At 40.0% G+C, this 18,650-nt stretch overlaps 1 protein-coding gene across 1 annotated transcript; it reads right to left on the bottom strand.

Moving 5' to 3' along the window:
- Positions 1–2,835: 2,835 nt before the first annotated feature.
- LOC311492048 (uncharacterized protein) lies at positions 2,836–18,200 on the bottom strand. The gene is made up of 5 exons (XM_084550176.1): positions 17,464–18,200; positions 17,005–17,358; positions 3,387–3,509; positions 3,238–3,260; positions 2,836–3,111 (listed from the first exon to the last, which is right to left on the bottom strand). Exons 1-5 carry the CDS (start codon positions 17,831–17,833, stop codon positions 2,989–2,991), a joined length of 993 nt encoding a protein of 330 aa, XP_084406302.1. The 5' UTR covers positions 17,834–18,200; the 3' UTR covers positions 2,836–2,988.
- Between the last annotated feature and the right edge of the window lie 450 nt (positions 18,201–18,650).

Here is an 18,650-nt window from a genome sequence, read left to right as displayed (position 1 = left end):
CCCACTCTGTGTCGGTAGGCTCACCATGACCTGGAACTCCAATAAACCTGCACCACTTCAGCAAACTTGGAACTAGACTTGGATTGTTTTTTTCTTCAACAGTGGGTCATATTTGGTATTTGTCAAGGTCATGTTCTGGTCTTCTGTCTGTGTTCATGTTATCATTGTGCGCATGCGTGCGTGCATGACCTGATTTTGGGGCGGTCAGTCATGCTGATTGAGACTCATAACGTGGATTGGGAGCGCCATTAAGCTGAGATGGAACTCCACTATGTCGGTCATACGCTTCTCTCAGTCTAGCCTCGTATTGAATCACAGACTCATCTTCTTCCTGCACTACTCTGTCAATTTGGCTCCAGTCATCTCCCCTTTGGAAGACCGCTCTAAGTCTGGCCTCTAAGGCTGTCAGTTGTGGGCCCAGCCCCCGTACTTGATTTTCATTCCACTGAAGTGGGATGCCTGCTTCGTTGTGTGGATTCCAATCTCCTTTGACTGTAGCCCAATCGGTAGTTAAGCTGCTCATAAGGCAGCATGTCATTTCATCTCCATTTAGTTTGTAGCTATTGTACAGACCTCTTATTTTTATGATAAATTGTTCTACATCTGTTTTGGGAGAAACAATACCTTCAACAGCCTTCATGACGTCTGAATGATTCCAGGGTCTGTAAACCCAAACAGTGGGTGTCTGATTATCCTCACCAGCTCGGGGATTCGGAAATTCAATGAGGGGTGCCTGAAATGCTGGGGTCTGTTCACTGTTGCTGCCATGAATGTACATGAATATAACCTGTTTGCTAAATCTAGTATCTAAACCCAATATTTTTCTTTCAAGAACATACTTCAGTCTCTGGCTTCTTTTCATGCTATGAAAAATCTAAATGTCAATAGTTCTGAAAGTGTGATGCAGTAGGAAACAATAAAGAGACAAGGTGCTAAACATTCCTAGTAGGGCTATTTAGATTTCCATCTCAAGTCCTTCATCAAAACATGTGTAAATGGAATTAGAGCCATTACATAAGTAGTGGAACAAGAAGCTGTTTTAGCTCATGACCTGATCATCATGGACTCTTGGTAGATTATCAGTTTGAGTGTACAAGTGGACATGTACTCCACTGCTATGAGAGCAAAACTGTCCTCACCCAGGCTGGAGGCACTAAACTCTGCTGTTCTGTGGTGTGTGGCAGGGTGAACTACTTTCTGTGCTGAAGTTCCTGGGCATGATGTCTTAATGTTGTGTGGTCATCTCCCTGTGACTCTTTCATACAAGGACATTTGGAGAATCTGGCTGATTGGAAGAACCCATGTCTTCCTTTTTGGAGAGTTTGGCACACGTAACACTGTTCTTCTCAACAGCTGCCTGGAGCTGTCCATGGTCCTGAATGTGCTGAAACCCCTTGCTTTGCAGCTGATGAACAGATGTGTTGCATTACAATAGGATGGCAACAGTGTACATCAACTGTCAGGGCGGCATGTACCTTGTACAATTCCTGCTTTTGTTATGGTCTCACAAACACCTGTTCTCCATCAGAGCAGGTTCGTGTGGGTGGTGCAGGACCATTCACGGGATCTGATGTCTTGCATGGGTCTCTCCGACTGGAAACTGAGTCTGAACTTGTTCAGATTGCGTGGGGCAACTCTAGGCAGACGCTGGCCTAGAGCTCTCCTTTATGCATGTACTCAGTTTGCGTGGTTCCTCATCTCTTAGCGTACATACACAGAGTGAAATTGTGATGGCAATGGAAAATACAAACTGTTCATTGTGCACTTACTGGTTGAGAGGTCGTGGCTGCTCCTGTGGCACCAAGATGCACAGCAACAGTGCAATCCACCTACCCCCACACACTTTCAGTTCCTCTCTCTCACTGGGTGTGCTGCTGTTTTACAAACCCTCTTTTATTTTTGAAATATGGCAAGCTTTTTTTTTTTTTCAGTTGAAGGTTGTGTCACTGGAGTACCCCACTACCCCATGCCACTCTCTGAAAAAACATACAAATAATCTCACTAACCCACTGTCTGTAATGTGTCTGTTATTCACTATATACACCTTAATTTTTGTTGTATTTGTACAATGACAAGAAAGGCATTCTATTCTATTGTAATTCACATTATTTTCAAGGTTTTATGGCATCTGTTTTGTAAGATCTACCACAATGATAAAATTACTTGTTATGATGCAAATAAGCACACAGTTTATCTATAGCAAATGTAGTCCTATTTTTGTACTGACTTGTGCTCTGTGGTTGGTGGTACACTAGTTCTGCCTGGATTATTGATTACAGACATGTTCAATTATTAAATCAAATATTTAAACGACAAGTTAATTTAGACACATTTGCAGTCAATATGAAACTATGAATTCCAGTCCATGAGGTATTGATCAGATTTGTCAAAAATTGTAAGCTGTTGACAAATTCACTTTGCTGTTGTATTTTTTAATCACATTTAATCAAATGTGAGAGAAATGATTGAATTGCAATTGTACAATGAGTATGTGGTTGTTTCTACTGTGAACTTCAGCACTGACTGAACTATTTTACTATATTATCAAAATGAATGTGGGAAACATGAATCAAAATTTGTGCAGCTTTAAAATCAATAAAAGGAAATGATGCATCAGAAATATTGAATGTGTTTTATTTTTATGTGAAATGTTATTATAGGTTTTGTACATAGTTTTACTTTGTATATTTTAAAGAAGAAACACATACACAATCCATTTTGCAGAGTAATGTTACACTGTGCTGATACATATAGGACATTTCTGTGAAAAAATAAAACATAAAAAAATAACAAACATTAAGTAAGACCGTAAAATATGCTGGTACTTTTGCATCAGAATGACAAACTTTCTTGTCATTCAACAACTCTGAAAAGACTGAACAGAATACACATTCAACTGTTACATTAGTGATTCTAATCACACATGGGTACTGCTTAAGTTTTATATTTTCAACATACATAAAAAATACAAAAATAAAAATAAACTGTTTAAGCTCTGACATCAGAGTGGATGATCTCTTCCTCTGTTCTTTGTGCGTTCTTTCTCTCTGCTTTGCCAGCTTTCCTCGTTTTGATGTTTGGTGCAGAATAAACTAATGTATCTTCATCTCTCTGAGGATAGATAAGAAAGTAATGTAACAATGTTATGAGATGGCAGGTAATATTTATATTTATGGAGGGAAAAATAGAAAAATATTCCACTGATATTTTCTATCTTTTCTCATTTGTACACCTTACCTGCTGACTTTTCACTGGAGCATCTGTTTGCAAAACAACAGAGAAATTTAAAATGACAAACAATGTCAGTTAATTACCACAAATCAATAGTGAAACTCTATTTTAGGCTTTTATAAAATACTGTTCAGCAGATTGATCAGACTGATTACCGTCACAGCTTTTCTTCTTGATGGTATAAATGAGGAAGGCTATAACAATCAGACTTGTAACCAAAGCAGCACATAACAGAAAGACGACTATACTGGCCTTCTGTACATCCCACGTGTTGAGTGCTGAAAAAATAAAAGCACCAAGTAGTGATAATTAATTACATTATGTAAGTCTATACATTAGGAACACATGTGTTTTTACATTATATTAACAGATTCAATCAGATACTAAAATATTCTCATTAAACAGTTACAGTTACCTTCGTCGTCCAGTTTAGTTGCATTTCCAAATAATATCTGTCCACACGTGGCCACAGCACAGTAGTAAGTCCCAGCATCAGAGGAGCTGATGTCCTTAGAGAAGCTGTAGACACATTTCTGTGAGTGAGTCTCAGGACTCCTCTCACATTCATCACCACTGTTTTGATGAGCGTAAATTAAACTGGGATGAGATTCATCTGATTTGGCTCTGAACCAGTACACACTGTGATCTTCTGGACATGTTTTGGTCTCAGAGTCAGAGAGGACTGAACACTGCAGAGTCTCTGGGTCTCCTGGATGAACTGGATCAGATGGAGACACTTGAATGAAGGCAGTGATATCTGGTTCTGGTCCTAGAAAATATAAAGGAATAAATAATGTTTTACTGACAGTATTGAAAATAACATCAATTAAAATGTGAATTATGTACATGAGAACACAAATTCACTTTTGTTTACCTTTAATTCTCAGAAACGTTCCATTCAGAAATGTCATTTTGAGCTCTTTGATTTTTAAACAGTAATAAAACCCAGAATCACTGAGCTTAGTTTGACTAATATGCAGAATAAAGGTCCCAGGCTCTTGTTTTGCTGTAATGTGAGGAGTCTTATTAACATCATCATGATCAAAGTTGAATGTTCCTCCCAAGACTTCAGGCCAGTTTCCAGAAACAACCCTGATCCAATGTAAGGTTTCTTGATACATTCTTGATGTCTGGCGGGGACAGATCAGAGTCACATCATCTCCAACATCAACTGTTTGTGTTGCAAAGGTCAGATCATCTGTGCATCCTAAAGATTAAACAGAGCAGTGACAATCAGATGTATATATGCCATAGTCTGAAAGATATCTGCAAGAAATGACATGTAAAATATACATAATATGAAAAGAAGCTGACTTTCTATACTTACGCCCCACTCTGAGCATCAGCAGTAAATACAATATGATCAGCATCTCCTGATTGATCTCTGTGTGACTGCGTTAAAATAAGAGGATGTTGTAGGGGGTTCAACCTTAATGTAATCGCATCAAGTGGGAGGGACCAAATATTGGTCAATCTGATTGGTCTATTTTTCCGCTGGTATGTCACTGTACTACCACAGTGGAAATTATCTTTCCAGTCTGAGCACATGAAACGACACCTAGCTTCTGCTTCATGTTCACGGTGGTTTTCTATAACAAAGCAAATTAGAAAAAACAAGAGGTGAATGGCAATAAAAACCTAAAATGTTTCTTTTCTATTTTCTTAAGTTGTGAACTTTTAAGCTGAAAACTAAATAGTCTACAGTAGTCTTGCTGTTTAAGACAAACATTGCTCTGATTGACAGGTTATTTTATTTCCTGATTATATATGTCGTCACGGAGGAAGAAATTGCATGACACGTTGATTTCTAAATTTTTTTTTAATTTTTTGGACTCAAACATCCTCCTCATCAAAATCAAATGGAAAGACAAAGACTGGCTACTCTCAGTTACTCCAATTTATTGTATTTGTTTCCCAGTATAAGACACAGAAGACAAACTTAGTTTTCTGAATTCTGTCTTGGTAAGAGAGATATGTTTTACGATGCTTTCCTGCATTCAGTAAAGACTGAATTTCATGAAAACATACACCAATCAGGCATAACATTATGACCACCTTCCTAATATTGTGTAGTTCCTAATATTAGCAACAATCTCAGAACCCGTCAGCTAGTGTCTGATTTAATATACTGCATTCATATCCAGATAAGACTCCTAATAATCCAGATATCTAACATTTTATTTTATATATAAATATTACAATACTACCCACTCTGAATATCAGTCACTTCAGCAGGAAGAGCTCATCACACAGAGCTGTAGAGGTGGTTGTGGTCACACCCTCCATCCTCTACACTCCCTTCAGAGTGTCACAGTCACAGTGTCCCAGAAAGATGTTCAAGCAGATCATCTCAGTAGCACATGACTGCAACGTCCCTAGTTTGATTCCAGTCAGGGATCTATGTTGTCCATAACAAACTTAGGGGAGCTGTGAACTGGTGGTTAAAGAAGCATCTGACCATGAGGTCACTGGTTTGACCCTCTCTATGCCCAGTGTTGTGCATGATGGCATTTAATGAACGACATTCATATTTTGTGAACTGTGATCTAAATGCATAATTTTTCCAACTGTGAGTGCAGACGTGAGTTTCGCTAGGTCTGGAGAGAAATAGCGACGTTCTGATTTTTGAGTTGACCTTGTGTGTCACTTCATTCACAAACATTATCTTAATGAATAAATACTATAGCTGATACTGGTGTGTTGACACATAAAGAGATGTTAGTGATGCCTTTGTATCTTATACCTTGTTTTGTGTGTACAGAACAATTACACCTGAAACACAGAAAGACTCAGATAAACAAAACTGGTTGATGGAAACTTAAGCTGTGGTTGGCCTTTCACACAGGGGAGTGAATACAAAGGGGCTGTACTTCCTGTCTCAGTCTCTATTTTAATCTCATGAAGCTGGTCTTTCACTTCTGTTTTATATGTTGGGTGGTAGGTGGAGAAAGGCTGCAAGGAGGGCTTCGCCTCCCCCCAATCAGGGCCTACATGGACGACATGACGACAGCAACGTCAACCGCTCCTTGTACCAGAAGATTGCTGGATAAGCTAAATAGCAACCTGCAGTGGGCTAGGATGAAAGTGAAGCCTATTAAATCTAGGAGTATTTCTATTGTTAAAGGAAAGGTAGTAGATAAGAAGTTTGTTATAAATGATGAGGTAGTTCCCACAGTGCTGGAAAAGCCAGTGAAGAGCTTGGGAAGATGGTATGATGCAAGTCTTAGTGATAAGGCGCAGTTTGAAGGGTTGAGGCAGGAAATGATCCAAGGCATTTCAAGCATAGACCGGTCAGGGCTACCAGGGAAGTTAAAATTGTGGTGCTGGCAATTTGGTTTACTGCCTCGGCTAATGTGGCCGCTGACGGTGTATGAGGTTGCCCTTTCAAAGGTAGAAAAGTTAGAAAGAATGATTAATTCATTTATCAGAAAGTGGCTTGGTGTCCCACGCTGCTTAAGTGACACAGCCTTGTATGGGAAAGGCATTCTGGAGCTCCCAGTTACCAGCCTAACAGAGGAGTTTAAGTGTGCTAAAGTTAGACTGGAAATGACTCTTACTCAGTCAAAGGATCCAGTGGTTAGGAGTGTAGCGCCTACTATTAAGACAGGGAGGAAGTGGAAGGCAAAAGAGGCAGTACAGCAAGCACAGGCAGCTCTTAAACATAGAGATATCATAGGGCATGTACAGCAAGGGCGTGGAGGCCTAGGGCTGTGTGCAGGGAAACCTCTGTGGAGCAAGGCATCAGCAGTGGAAAGGAGAAAGATGGTAGTGGAAGAAGTACAGAAGCAGGAGGAAGCAGTTAGATGCTCGAAGGCAGTGTCGCAGGCTAAGCAGGGTCAGTGGGTGAACTGGGAGAGTGTGGAGAAAAGGAAGTTGAAGTGGAGAGAGCTTTGGAGCATGGAGGCTAGCAGAATTAGATTTATATTAGGGGCTACTTAAGATGTGCTGCCAACTCCCCAGAACCTAAACCAATGGGTAGGTGAGGATAATGCCTGTCCACTGTGCACTTGTGTCTGCACGCTTAGACATATTCTGACAGGTTGTAAGGTTAGTCTTTCCCAAGGACATTATACCTGGCGTCACAACCAGGTACTGAAATGTTTAGCAGCTGCAATTGAGGAAAAACGGGTGAATTTAAATTCCATGGCCGTTAACAGAGAGAATAGATGTATTAAGTTTGTACGGGAGGGAGAAAAGGCTAGACCAGCAGGCATCAGGCATAACACGGGACAGCTAAGAGTAGGAGGAGCCTGGCAGATGAGAGCGGATTTAAATGGACAACTGGTTATTCCAGCTGAGATAGTTAGCACTCGACTACGGCCAGATCTGCTGTTGTGGTCTGAGCCAGAGAAAGTGGTTTATTTCATAGAGCTGACTGTCCCGTGGGAAGATAGAGTTGAGGAGGCTAATGAGCGAAAAAGAGCTAAGTATGCAGAGTTAGCAGCAGATGCAGAGCAGAATGGATGGAAGGCTTATGTCCGCCCGGTAGAAGTGGGTTGCCGTGGATTTGTGGCAAAGTCGGTGATTGCTCTGCTGAGCGAGCTGGGCATATGAGGAAGGAGCCAGAGGACTGCGGTTAGCAACATGTCCCGGGCAGCAGAGAGAGCGAGCGACTGGTTATGGGTGCGCAGAAAGCATGCTAGCTGGGGAACTAGCTAAGGTAAGGAAGGCCGCATGTAGGCCTCGATTTGTTTGTTACGTGTTTTCGGCCCGCAGTAACGGGGCGAATCACGGTAGATTTGCTTGTTTGTTACGTGGTTCAGTCCGCATCAACGGGGCGAATCACGGTAGATTTGTTTGTTTGGCTCGTGGTTCAGTCCGCATCAACGGGGCGAATCACGGTAGATTTGTTTGTTTGTTACGTGGTTCAGTCCACATCAACGGGGCGAATCATGGTAGATTTGTTTGTTTTTTACGTGGTTCAGTCCGCATCAACGGGGCGAATCATGGTAGATTTGTTTGTTTGGCTCGTGGTTCAGTCCGCATCAACGGGGCGAATCATGGTAGATTTGTTTTTGTTACGTGGTTATTAGTTACTATATTAGCTGTTGATAGACATCGAATGGTGAGGGAAACAGGGTTGTGCAGTGGCGGTGTGGAGGGGGGTGACTCCAGGACGCTGGAAATCACTGTTAAGCCTTCTCGAGGTGTCGTGGGCCTAACTTAACGAAACATCGGTGAAGGGAGGTGCCCACTTGAAAACCCCAATGACATGCTGCATACTGCTGTTGTCTTCTTGTTACGTGGTAGCTATGGTTAGCTGCTGAGCGGGCCATACAAGCCAGCAGCGTTTAGTTAATGTTTTACAATGTCTGAACTATGCTGCTCAATGGGCTTACAAGCCAGCAGCTTTTACTTAGTTTATGTAGATTATAGGTTAATTGTCATATTATATGACCATAGGTTAAGTAGGGTCTCTTAGCTGAACAGGGCCTCTAAATGTGTTTTGCCTGGGATTTTGGCACAAGGGATTATAACATCTTATCCTGTGTATTACTGAATGTTATATGTAAAATGCACGTACCAAAGTATGTATATTCAGATTGTTATCAGAACATATTGCAGGTTAGTCAGTTAAACATTACTGTTATATACTGTAGCTGTGTGTTATCACTTTTCTCTGGTTGACTCATTGGTAGCTGCTGAACGATGACAGAACGGCCTTTTATCCAGAGCAGGTCTTTGAGGCTGTCATTAAATACGTTGTACCCCCTTGTTTACTTTTGCATCATTTGGCAAAATGATCAAATGTAACTTTGCTCAAATGAAAGGTGAATGAATCAATACAGCTGGATTCAAAGGGAAACAAAACATAAACTAATATGACAACTGTATATTCTCAGATTGAAGGTACAAATCAAAGACACGTTCCATTTTTAATAACTTTATATAAGTAGCAAGTTGCTCTTCTAAATGTAGCCTGCTGAAACCACTTGTAGCTCTTCTTTCTCTTCATATCTAGTAGAAGCTAATCGGCAGGCCTGTTCTGAGTAAACAGCTTCAGTGGTTGGTCAGAGGGCGGAGAAACAGCTCACCACAGCTTCTGTCAGTGTAGCTTGTGAATGTGGTTTAGCTTGTTCTCTTGTCGAACATGCCCAAGGCCTTTACTTAGTGCTCTGAGACCAGAGAGAAAGAGGATTATATTCACCTGAGAAAATGATACTGAAACCACAGCTGAAAATAAATGTTCATGGCAGACATTCAGACTCATAAAACAAGTTAACTGCTACTTATATATTTTTAGGACATATATAATTCTTACAGTTTGTTAATGATAGCTCAGATGGGGTGCTACTCTTCTGATGTGTTAAACATTTTGTTTTCTTGGTCAACTTTGCACAATAGCTGACTCTAGCTTCATGACCATATGCTCAACCCACCTTTACTGTAGCCCCATTGACTCATATGTACATGTGGCCATGTAAGATTAGTGGTTAATTTGACTTATTTCCTTGTTTGATTCCTTACTATACACCTATTTAAAGCATTTTTGATAAAGGCCACAAGCTGTAACACTTCTCCATATATTTCAGGTGTTGCTGGAGTTTTAACTACTGCATACTTCTTTCTCTTTTGCTCAAATCATTGTAAAAGTTAAAAGTTGTCTGATGCTGGGACTACTACTATGCTGTTGTTGGGCCTGTGTACTAAGGGCGTTAAGTATTGGTGTTTGGCTATCATAAATAATTAATAAGATAGATAAGAGGTTTTATTTGTCACATGCACAGTTATACATAGTACAATACACATTCATTCATTCATTCATCTTCTATACCTGCTTATTCCTGTTAAGGGTCGCGGGGGTCTGCTGGAGCGTATCCCAGCTGTCATCAGGCGAGAGGTGGGGGTACACCCTGGACAGGTTGCCAGTCCATCGCATGGTTAACACAGAGAGACAGACACACTCAGACTCACATCTACGGCCAATTTAGAATCACCAATTAATCGAGAGAACCCACGCAGACACAGGGAGAACCTGCAAACTCCAAACAGAAAGGCCCTAGTGCAATACACAGTGAAATGTATTTTTGTTACCTGCAGCCAGTAGTAAAAAAGTACTACAGTAAAACAGTAGTAACTGCACATAACATGCAAAGTAAACAGTACAAGTGTAAATTTAAAAATGAGAAAAATAAAATAAAATACAGACTGTAAACTTGAAATGTAAACTTAGGGGGTAGTTCGTATATGTACTCACTTACAGTATTGAAAACAGCTATGTGACTTAAGTCCAGTGGTATTTAGGTCCAGTTTAAGGCTCAGAGTTGAGCAGACAGATGGCATGTGGATAGAAAATGCAGCGGAAATGCAGGCCGGAAATGCAGGCCTGATGGCAGTAGGGAGAAGACAGAGTGTCTGGGGTGACTGTACTGTTTCAGGATCTTCTTGGCCCTTAACCTGCAACGTTTTGTGTAAATGTCCTGCAGGCTGGGGAGGGGGGTTCTGATGGTCTGCTCCGCTGAACAGACCACCCTTTTGAGGGCTATGAAGTCCTGCCTGGTACAATTTGCCTTCCAGGTGGTGGTGCTCCCACACAAGATGCTCTCAATAGTGCAGGTGTGAAAGTTCCTGAGCACCTTGAGAGGGAGCTTAACGTCTCTAAGGAGGTAGAGACGCTGTCTGGCCTTCTTCACCATGGCGTTCAGGTGATGAGACCATGACAGGTCCTGTGAGATGGTCACTCCCAAGTATCTGAAAGTGTCCACTCTTTCCACCTCAGAGCCACTGATAATAACTGCATGCAAGTCCCTCTACTGTTTCCTGCTGATGTCCATAATCAGCTCCTTTGTTTCGCTGACGTTCAGCAGGAGATAGTTCTCCCGGCACCAGTTCTCCGGGTGGGACACCTCCCTCCTGTATGCTTTCTCCTGTAGGTTGTCGTGGGAGATTAGTCCTACAACAGCGGTGCCGTCAGCAAACTTGATGATGATATTGGAGTCTGATGTGGCCTCGCAGTCATGTGTGTACAGCGAGTACTGTAGAGGGTCTTGTGGAGGAGGAAGGTTACGGCGTCATCTGTGGATCTGTCCGGCCGGTATGTGATCTTTAGTGGATCCAGGGTGGTTTGGCAGTGTGGAGGTGATGAATGTCTTGATCAGTCTCTCAAAACATTTCATCACCACAGATGTGAGGGCTATTGGCCTGAAGTCACTGGAACTGCTGGGGTGTGGTTTCTTTGGGACAGGGACTATTATGGATTTCTTAAAGCAGGTTGGGATCACATACTGTCTGAGTGAGAGGTTGAATATCACTGTAAACAGAGGCGCCAGCTGATCAGTGCAGGTTTTGAGGACTCGTCCACTAATCCCATCTGGTCCAGCTGCTTTCCTCCTTTCCCTTTTAAACACCAACCTCACGTCACACACCGTCACAACGAGTGTGTCCTCCCCTCTGGCTGGGAGTGCAGCAGGCAGTCGGTTTCCAGACTCAAAGCGCGCAAAAAAGTTGTTCAATTCGTCAGCCAGAATTATCAAAATTAATTATTTATCATTAAATAATTGGATCTAAACACATTAGATCACCAAGGGAAAGCCGGGATATAGCCGATTCTACTTTCACATGTAAAACATTTAAAACCATTTTGTTACCCACTAACTCTGTTCTCCATCCTCTTGAAAATTACAAAACACTTATGTGATGACTTGGCGTTTAGTTACTTGAGGACTGGACTAGTTAATTGATATTTTTGATTTCTTAATTTACTAAATACCATCATTTTTATTGTGCAAAATAGAAATATTTGTTGTATACCAATAATATAATATTCACATACAGTAGTAATCCATATTGTGGCAAAACCTGCTCAACTAAGTAAAGAGAAATGAGTCAATTGTTACTATAAAACAGCACAAATGTTCACTCAAGGATGAAGTGACTACACTTTGTCAGAGGTCAAAGGTCATTGTGATCTCATAAAACACATGTTTGCCAAAGCTTAACAACCCATTTTCTAATAATGACAAAATGTAATTTAACTATCTAAAACAATATAGTGATTAAAAGATGACATTTTAGATCCAAGGGGTCAAAGGTCAGCTACACTGTGACATTTTTCATTAGATGGTTGGTTGGTATGGAGAATCATCTCTGTCAAAATTAAATAAATAAATAAAAACGGAAATAAATAAATAAAAACGGAAATAAATAAATAAAAACTGAAATAAATAAATATACCCCTGAAATAAATAAATAAAATTATTTTTTAATGACACTTTTATTTTTTTAAAGACACTTTTTTTTATTTCAGGACACTTTTATTTCCAAACGCCACATTTATTTATTTCAGGGCACTTTTATTTCCAAGCGCCACATTTATTTATTTCAGGGCACTTTTATTTCCAAGCGCCACATGTATTTATTTCCAGAGACCTTTATTTTGTTAGGCCACATTTATTTATTTCCGGAGACTTTTAATTTGAAACGCCACATTTATTTCCAGGCTCTTTTTATTTCCAATCCTTGTATGTAAATGAGGGGGCGTGGCTAACCATAGAGCCAGACCGAAGCAACAGAAGCTAACCTGTCGATTACGAACGCTAGCTGCTTCTCAAGGTAAACAGCTACAGTACCAGTACTTTCCCAGACTTGTACGGGTATTTTGTCTGTGTTGTGAGTGCTTACACCGGCGAGCAGTTTATCTCTTATAAGTTGTTGGAAGTCCACGTTCAATTTATCAATGGATGGGTTCAAGACTTGGAGATTTATAAACTGGCGAACTGCGGGAACATCGTCAGTGATGAAAGGTATGTAAATAGCCTTAACTTATTACCTTTCATTTAGCATGCTTAGCTAGTTAGTGTTTAATGAGAATACATCACTTGTTCATTCTGTGCTCATTCTTTTCATTTCCTGTTGTTATTAATGTACTTAGGTATTGAAGTCGCAGCGTCTCGGCGATCCGCCCTCAAAGCCACTGCACCTCTTCGGCCGGAGCTGCGGAGACCTGCTCTCATGTTAATGCTCTGTTCCAGTTCAAAATACAACTTCAGTAATCACTATGTAGTCTAATATTCTCTGCCCATGTCAATCAAAAACTGAACATTATCTTTGCAAAGTCAAAATTTATGGCACAGCTGTTGTATTGGATCACATTATATTGTACAAATGGTCACAATGTAATAGCTGATCGGTGTATTTACTTATGTCAACTTTTGCACATTTTTTTAATGCAAGTAGTAGTTTGTGAATTGTTTACCTGAAAGGGCTTCACTTTTTGATTGCATTGCATTATTCTTTAGCACAATTCTTTGCATTATTTGTTCTGTAATACTTGCACCCAAACAATTGCACAATTACAATGGCATTTCTAATAAAAGACAGTCAGACCATCACAATCAGAATTACATTTATTGTCAAGGAATTACACCACTTATATACACTTATACAGCTAAGAAACATTTGTTTTGTAGTAGGTGTAAATAACACAATGGTATAACAGCAACAATTACAAAAACATAAGTACACAAAGATATACAGATATATGTGTTGCATACAGGTAAGGGCCTCTGCGTTGTCTCCATCTTGCTCATTTTCTGCCATATGTGTGTTTGCCTGGTCTTTTCTTCCTTTAAGTCGCTCTTATCTGCATGAGTACCGGTCCGACTGAGTAACATCAGAGTAACCCCGGAATTCCACTGGATGCTGTGCATGGTGGAACGGCTGCGCTGCGTGTCCGCTCCGCGCACCGCCGTCCGTCAACACCCACCGGCTGCGCTTGCGGTGCGGCTCCGCCGGACAGCAGGAATCATGAGGACCCACGAGATCTCGCGAAATCAGTTATATAGCAGGATATAGTTCCTATAACGAGAACCACAAAAACCTCTGACCTGTTGAATTCAGGCCTGCCTCCGCTCATTATGTTTTCAAGGTGTAGTGCAGCGAAATATGGTCCGCCGTGAACACGGCGTATTTTATTTTGAAAATTAACCGGATGTTTTATTGTTATGTTAGTTTCTGCGCACGACTCCCTGTCCCGCACGATCTGCTCTGTGCTGAATTGCTGCGTTGTGGTCCGGCGTCCAGCAAAAATCCAAGTTATGCGTGTCTGCTGTGGAGGCTCCGGAGCGCCTGGAAGCGCGATGGAAGCACACACATTGATTAGAATTTAAACGTATCGGCTCCGCTGCCGTTCCGGAGCGCAGACACAACGCACACACATTCTGTAGAATTCCGGGGTAACCCAGGCGCAGGGATGGAGCCCTGTCGGGGTGTGACTCATTCATTACATATGCTGGGTTACCTGTGGTAAAACGACATATATCAAAACTCAAAATATCCGCAAATAACAGAAAAGTGAATGTCTATCGATCTACTCATCTACCAGCTGGCTAACTAGCCAACTAGAGACAGCCAGTTAGCCAGCTAGTTAGGTGGTTATCTCAGTTAGTTAGTTAGCCAGCTGGCTAACTGGCTGTCTTGGTAGCAATGATTATGAAGTAAAATTGCATTTTGCGCTAATACATGACCAATAGTAAACAATCAAAACACTCACCCAAATGAAAAGGTCTGGAACATACCTTCATATCTCTCGAACATACATATACCGCGAACGCGGTCCCTCAGTGAGCGCGATCGACAGGTCAACTTCTGTACTTCGGTCTGGTTCTATGGTTAGACACGCCCCCTCATTACATACAAGGATTGGAAATAAAAAGAGCCTGGAAATAAATGTGGCCTTCGGAAATAAATGTGGCGATCGGAAATAAATGTGGCGTTTCAAATTAAAAGTCTCCGGAAATAAATAAATGTGGCCTAACAAAATAAAGGTCTCTGGAAATAAATAAATGTGGCCTAACAAAATAAAGGTCTCTGGAAATAAATAAATGTGGCGCTTGGAAATAAAAGTGTCCTGAAAAAAAAAAAAAAAGTGTCTTTAAATAAATAAAAGTGTCATTAAAAAATAATTTTATTTATTTATTGCAGGGGTATATTTATTTATTTCAGATGTATATTTATTTATTTCAGTTTTTATTTATTTATTTCCGTTTTTATTTATTTATTTCCGTTTTTATTTATTTATTTCATTTTGACAGAGATGGCTCTCCATACAACATGACCAGTCAACTGTGGATCAATCATGGCTCCGGTAAATATCTTAGAAATGAAATAAATGGATGTTGTAGCTCATTGTAAAGTCACTGCTAAGCAATCAAGGTCTATACAGTATGCCACTATAGGAGTATTACACAGGGCCTAAAATAATTAATTAAATGAACAAGACCAGATTTTATTATATACTTGTTTTTGGTCTTTCCTGCATACTGCTGATGCTGTTTTTAAATTATATCACAAGTGTAGTTTTATACCATTGATGACTTACAAGTGTCATATTCAGACTCTGAATTGTTGCACTGATACAACAATCACCATGATTCAGTTATTTGAAGATGCTGTAGATATAAGGTCTAAATGTTCAATAACACTGATTTTTTTTATTCTGTATTATTGCAGGATGGTGAAACAAAGAACTATTAAGCACTGGGTGTCTCCACAAAACGAATGGCAAGAGTGAAGAAGAGGAGAGAGAGCTCAGAGTGTGTGTAGTCTGTTGTCAGAGCAGATTCCCACACTGGGTAACACCTCTCTTTATACTCAGAGCAGAGCCGGCCCACCTCTCCCTAAGTCTTTCAGGTTGGATGTTCACACAGAGCTTCTTATAGCCAGCTGCTATCCCATAGTTAGAGAAAGCAGTCAGAATGTGACTGAAAATACAGTGTTTTCTGTCCTGATGGAGAGCATCAGCTTTTCAGTTTGTTGACAAATTGTATTTCTGCAATTCTGCAAGATGAAGTATTTCAATACATCTGTGAAACTGAGGATTGTAACTTGATGAACTCAGTGTTTTAAATATTAATTGTGATTCATTGATTCCACATGTTGAGAGAAAGTGTGTTTTATTTATTTACATTGGTTGATAGAACAAACTAATAAAACAGAAACAGTTGCAACTCACAATAATATATTTGTAAGAACTACAGATTATAACTGAAACTTAATTTCGGTATTTCTCAGAAACTTGAAAATCATTGGATTCCTTTATTTATTTATTCCATTTATTATTGGTAGAAGAATGACAGAAATAAAATGATAATATACAGTATTACCAGTGGTTCAATGTGACAAACATTTACGCTCTAAACAAATATCAACTGGATGCTAAAATGAACAGACCTCACTAATCCAGACTAAAAGCCTGCAGAGCCATGTACATCCTCTCTCTCTCTGCTGCTTTTACGTTCCTTCTTCCACCTTGGTCCCCGTTCATTATGGTGAAGACGGCAGCAGAATAAACCAATATGTCTTCACCTCTCTTAGGAAACACATTACATTAATTACAAGTTAAACAAGGTTCATAACTTGTAGGTTAATCCAGTAGATAAAACCCTTACCTGCAGAGTTTTCTTTGCACCACTTTTTCTGTGGACAACAACTTCAGTAGGACCTATGAAGCAGAAAATACACAGATATCAGTAATAGAAGGCTTCATTTGTTATTACATTAAGACTAGAATACAATATGTAACTACTATTACCGCTGCAACGATCACATTTGTCGTAAATGAAGAAAGCTGTAACAATCAGACTTATAACCAGGACAGCACACAGAGGAAAAATAACTGAGATGAGCGTCTGTGACCACATGTTGGTTTCTGAAAGAAGGAGAGGAAGAAACAAAGTCAAAATTCGGTTAAAAAAAAATATTGTTTTTAATAACTTAAAACAGAACTTGCTCATGAGGATGTTTACTATCAAACCAAAATAATAACACAATTACCTTCATTGACCAGTTTTTTTCCATTTCCAAAAATGATCTGTCCACACGTGGCCACAGCACAGTAGTAAGTCCCAGCATCAGAGGAGCTGATGTCCTTAGAGAAGCTGTAGACACATTTCTGTGAGTGAGTCTCAGGACTCCTCTCACATTCATCACCACTGTTTTGATGAGCGTAAATTAAACTGGGATGAGATTCATCTGATTTGGCTCTGAACCAGTACACACTGTGATCTTCTGGACATGTTTTGTTGTCAGAGTCAGAGAGGACTGAACACTGCAGAGCCACTGAGTCTCCTGGATGAACTGAATCAGATGGAGATACTTCAGTGAAGGCAGTGATATCTGGTTCTGCTCCTAGAAAATATAAAGGAATAAATAATGTCTTACTGACAGTATTAAAAATGACATCAGTTAAAATGTTAATTATATACATGAGAACACAAATTCACATTTGTTTACCTTTAATTCTCAGAAATGTTCCATTCAGAAATGTCATTTTGAGCTCTTTGATTTTTAAACAGTAATAAAACCCAGAATCACTGAGCTTAGTTTGACTAATATGCAGAACAAACGTTCCTGGCTCTTGTCTTGTTGTAATGTGAGTGTTTGTTGTAATCTGAGGAGTCTTATCGGCACCAGGGATATCAAATGTGAACGTTCCTCCCAAGAATTCAGGCCAGTTCCCAGAAATAATCCTGATCCAAAACAAGGATTCTTGTTGTGAAGATTCCTGACGAGCACATGTAAGAGTCACATTTTGTCCAACACCAACAGTCTTTGTTACAAACTTATGATCATCTGAGCACCCTGAAAGAAAAAACAAATACATCGATAAATAACTGAGACAGAATCATTTACGTACAAACAAGAGGAACAGATTTGTATGTGACATATTGTAAACTCCAAGACAACACTCATCTAGTTAACACTATATACAGCATGTGGAATAAGTCTGAGCTTTCTACTTATACTTACGTCCCACTCTGAGCATCAGCAGTAAATAAAATATGACCAGCATTTTCTGACTAATCCCAGTGTGTCTGCATTAGAATAAGAGCATGTTGTAAAATGGTTCACTTTAAAGTAAGAAAATCAAGTGGGAGGGAACAATTTTAGAGCAATCTGATTGGTCTACTGTTATACAGGATATTCACTGTACTACACCAGGGGACATTAAGTCTGTAACTCACACACAGTAAATACATGATATGAACTACTGACAGTTTTTGTTTTTAGTGATATTTTTGTTTCCACGATATTTGTGGGGTTGCTATGAGACTTCTCAAAAAACTGAAGCTCATAAGAGCAACGTAGTTTTTTAAATTTAATTTCTTGCCGTGAGATTCAGTTTTTAATGAAAATAAATTGAGAAAAACGTGATCAAACCAAACCTTGAAGCAAATAATCCTACAAAACACAAGACTGATTTCAGTGATTTCCTTATTTAACATTATGTTTTAGGTATGGTTGAGCTTAGGCAGCTAAAAGAGTTTACAGAAGATTCGTTCATTCATCTTCTGTAACCGCTTGTCCTGTAAAGGGTTGCGGGGTCTGCTGGAGCCTATTCCAGCTGTCATCGGGCGAGAGGCAGGGTACACTCTGGACAGGTCGCCAGTCTATTACAGGGCTAACACAGAGAGACAGAC

Source organism: Chelon labrosus (genome assembly GCF_963514085.1).
Source record: "Chelon labrosus genome assembly, chromosome: 8".
Classification (NCBI taxonomy): domain Eukaryota; kingdom Metazoa; phylum Chordata; class Actinopteri; order Mugiliformes; family Mugilidae; genus Chelon; species Chelon labrosus.
Note: the sequence above shows the minus strand (reverse complement) of the source record. Positions and strands in the feature narration are given on the sequence as shown.

Coding starts and splice junctions, on each gene's coding strand:
- LOC311492048 (XM_084550176.1), bottom strand. CDS start 17,833: ATGTATTTGTTTTTTCTTTCAGGGTGCTCAGATGATCATAAGTTTGTA. Junction 17,359..17,463: donor AACATTTCTGAGAATTAAAG/GTAAACAAATGT, acceptor TATATTTTCTAG/GAGCAGAACCAGATATCACT. Junction 3,261..3,386: donor CAAGAAGAAAAGCTGTGACG/GTAATCAGTCTG, acceptor TTTTGCAAACAG/ATGCTCCAGTGAAAAGTCAG.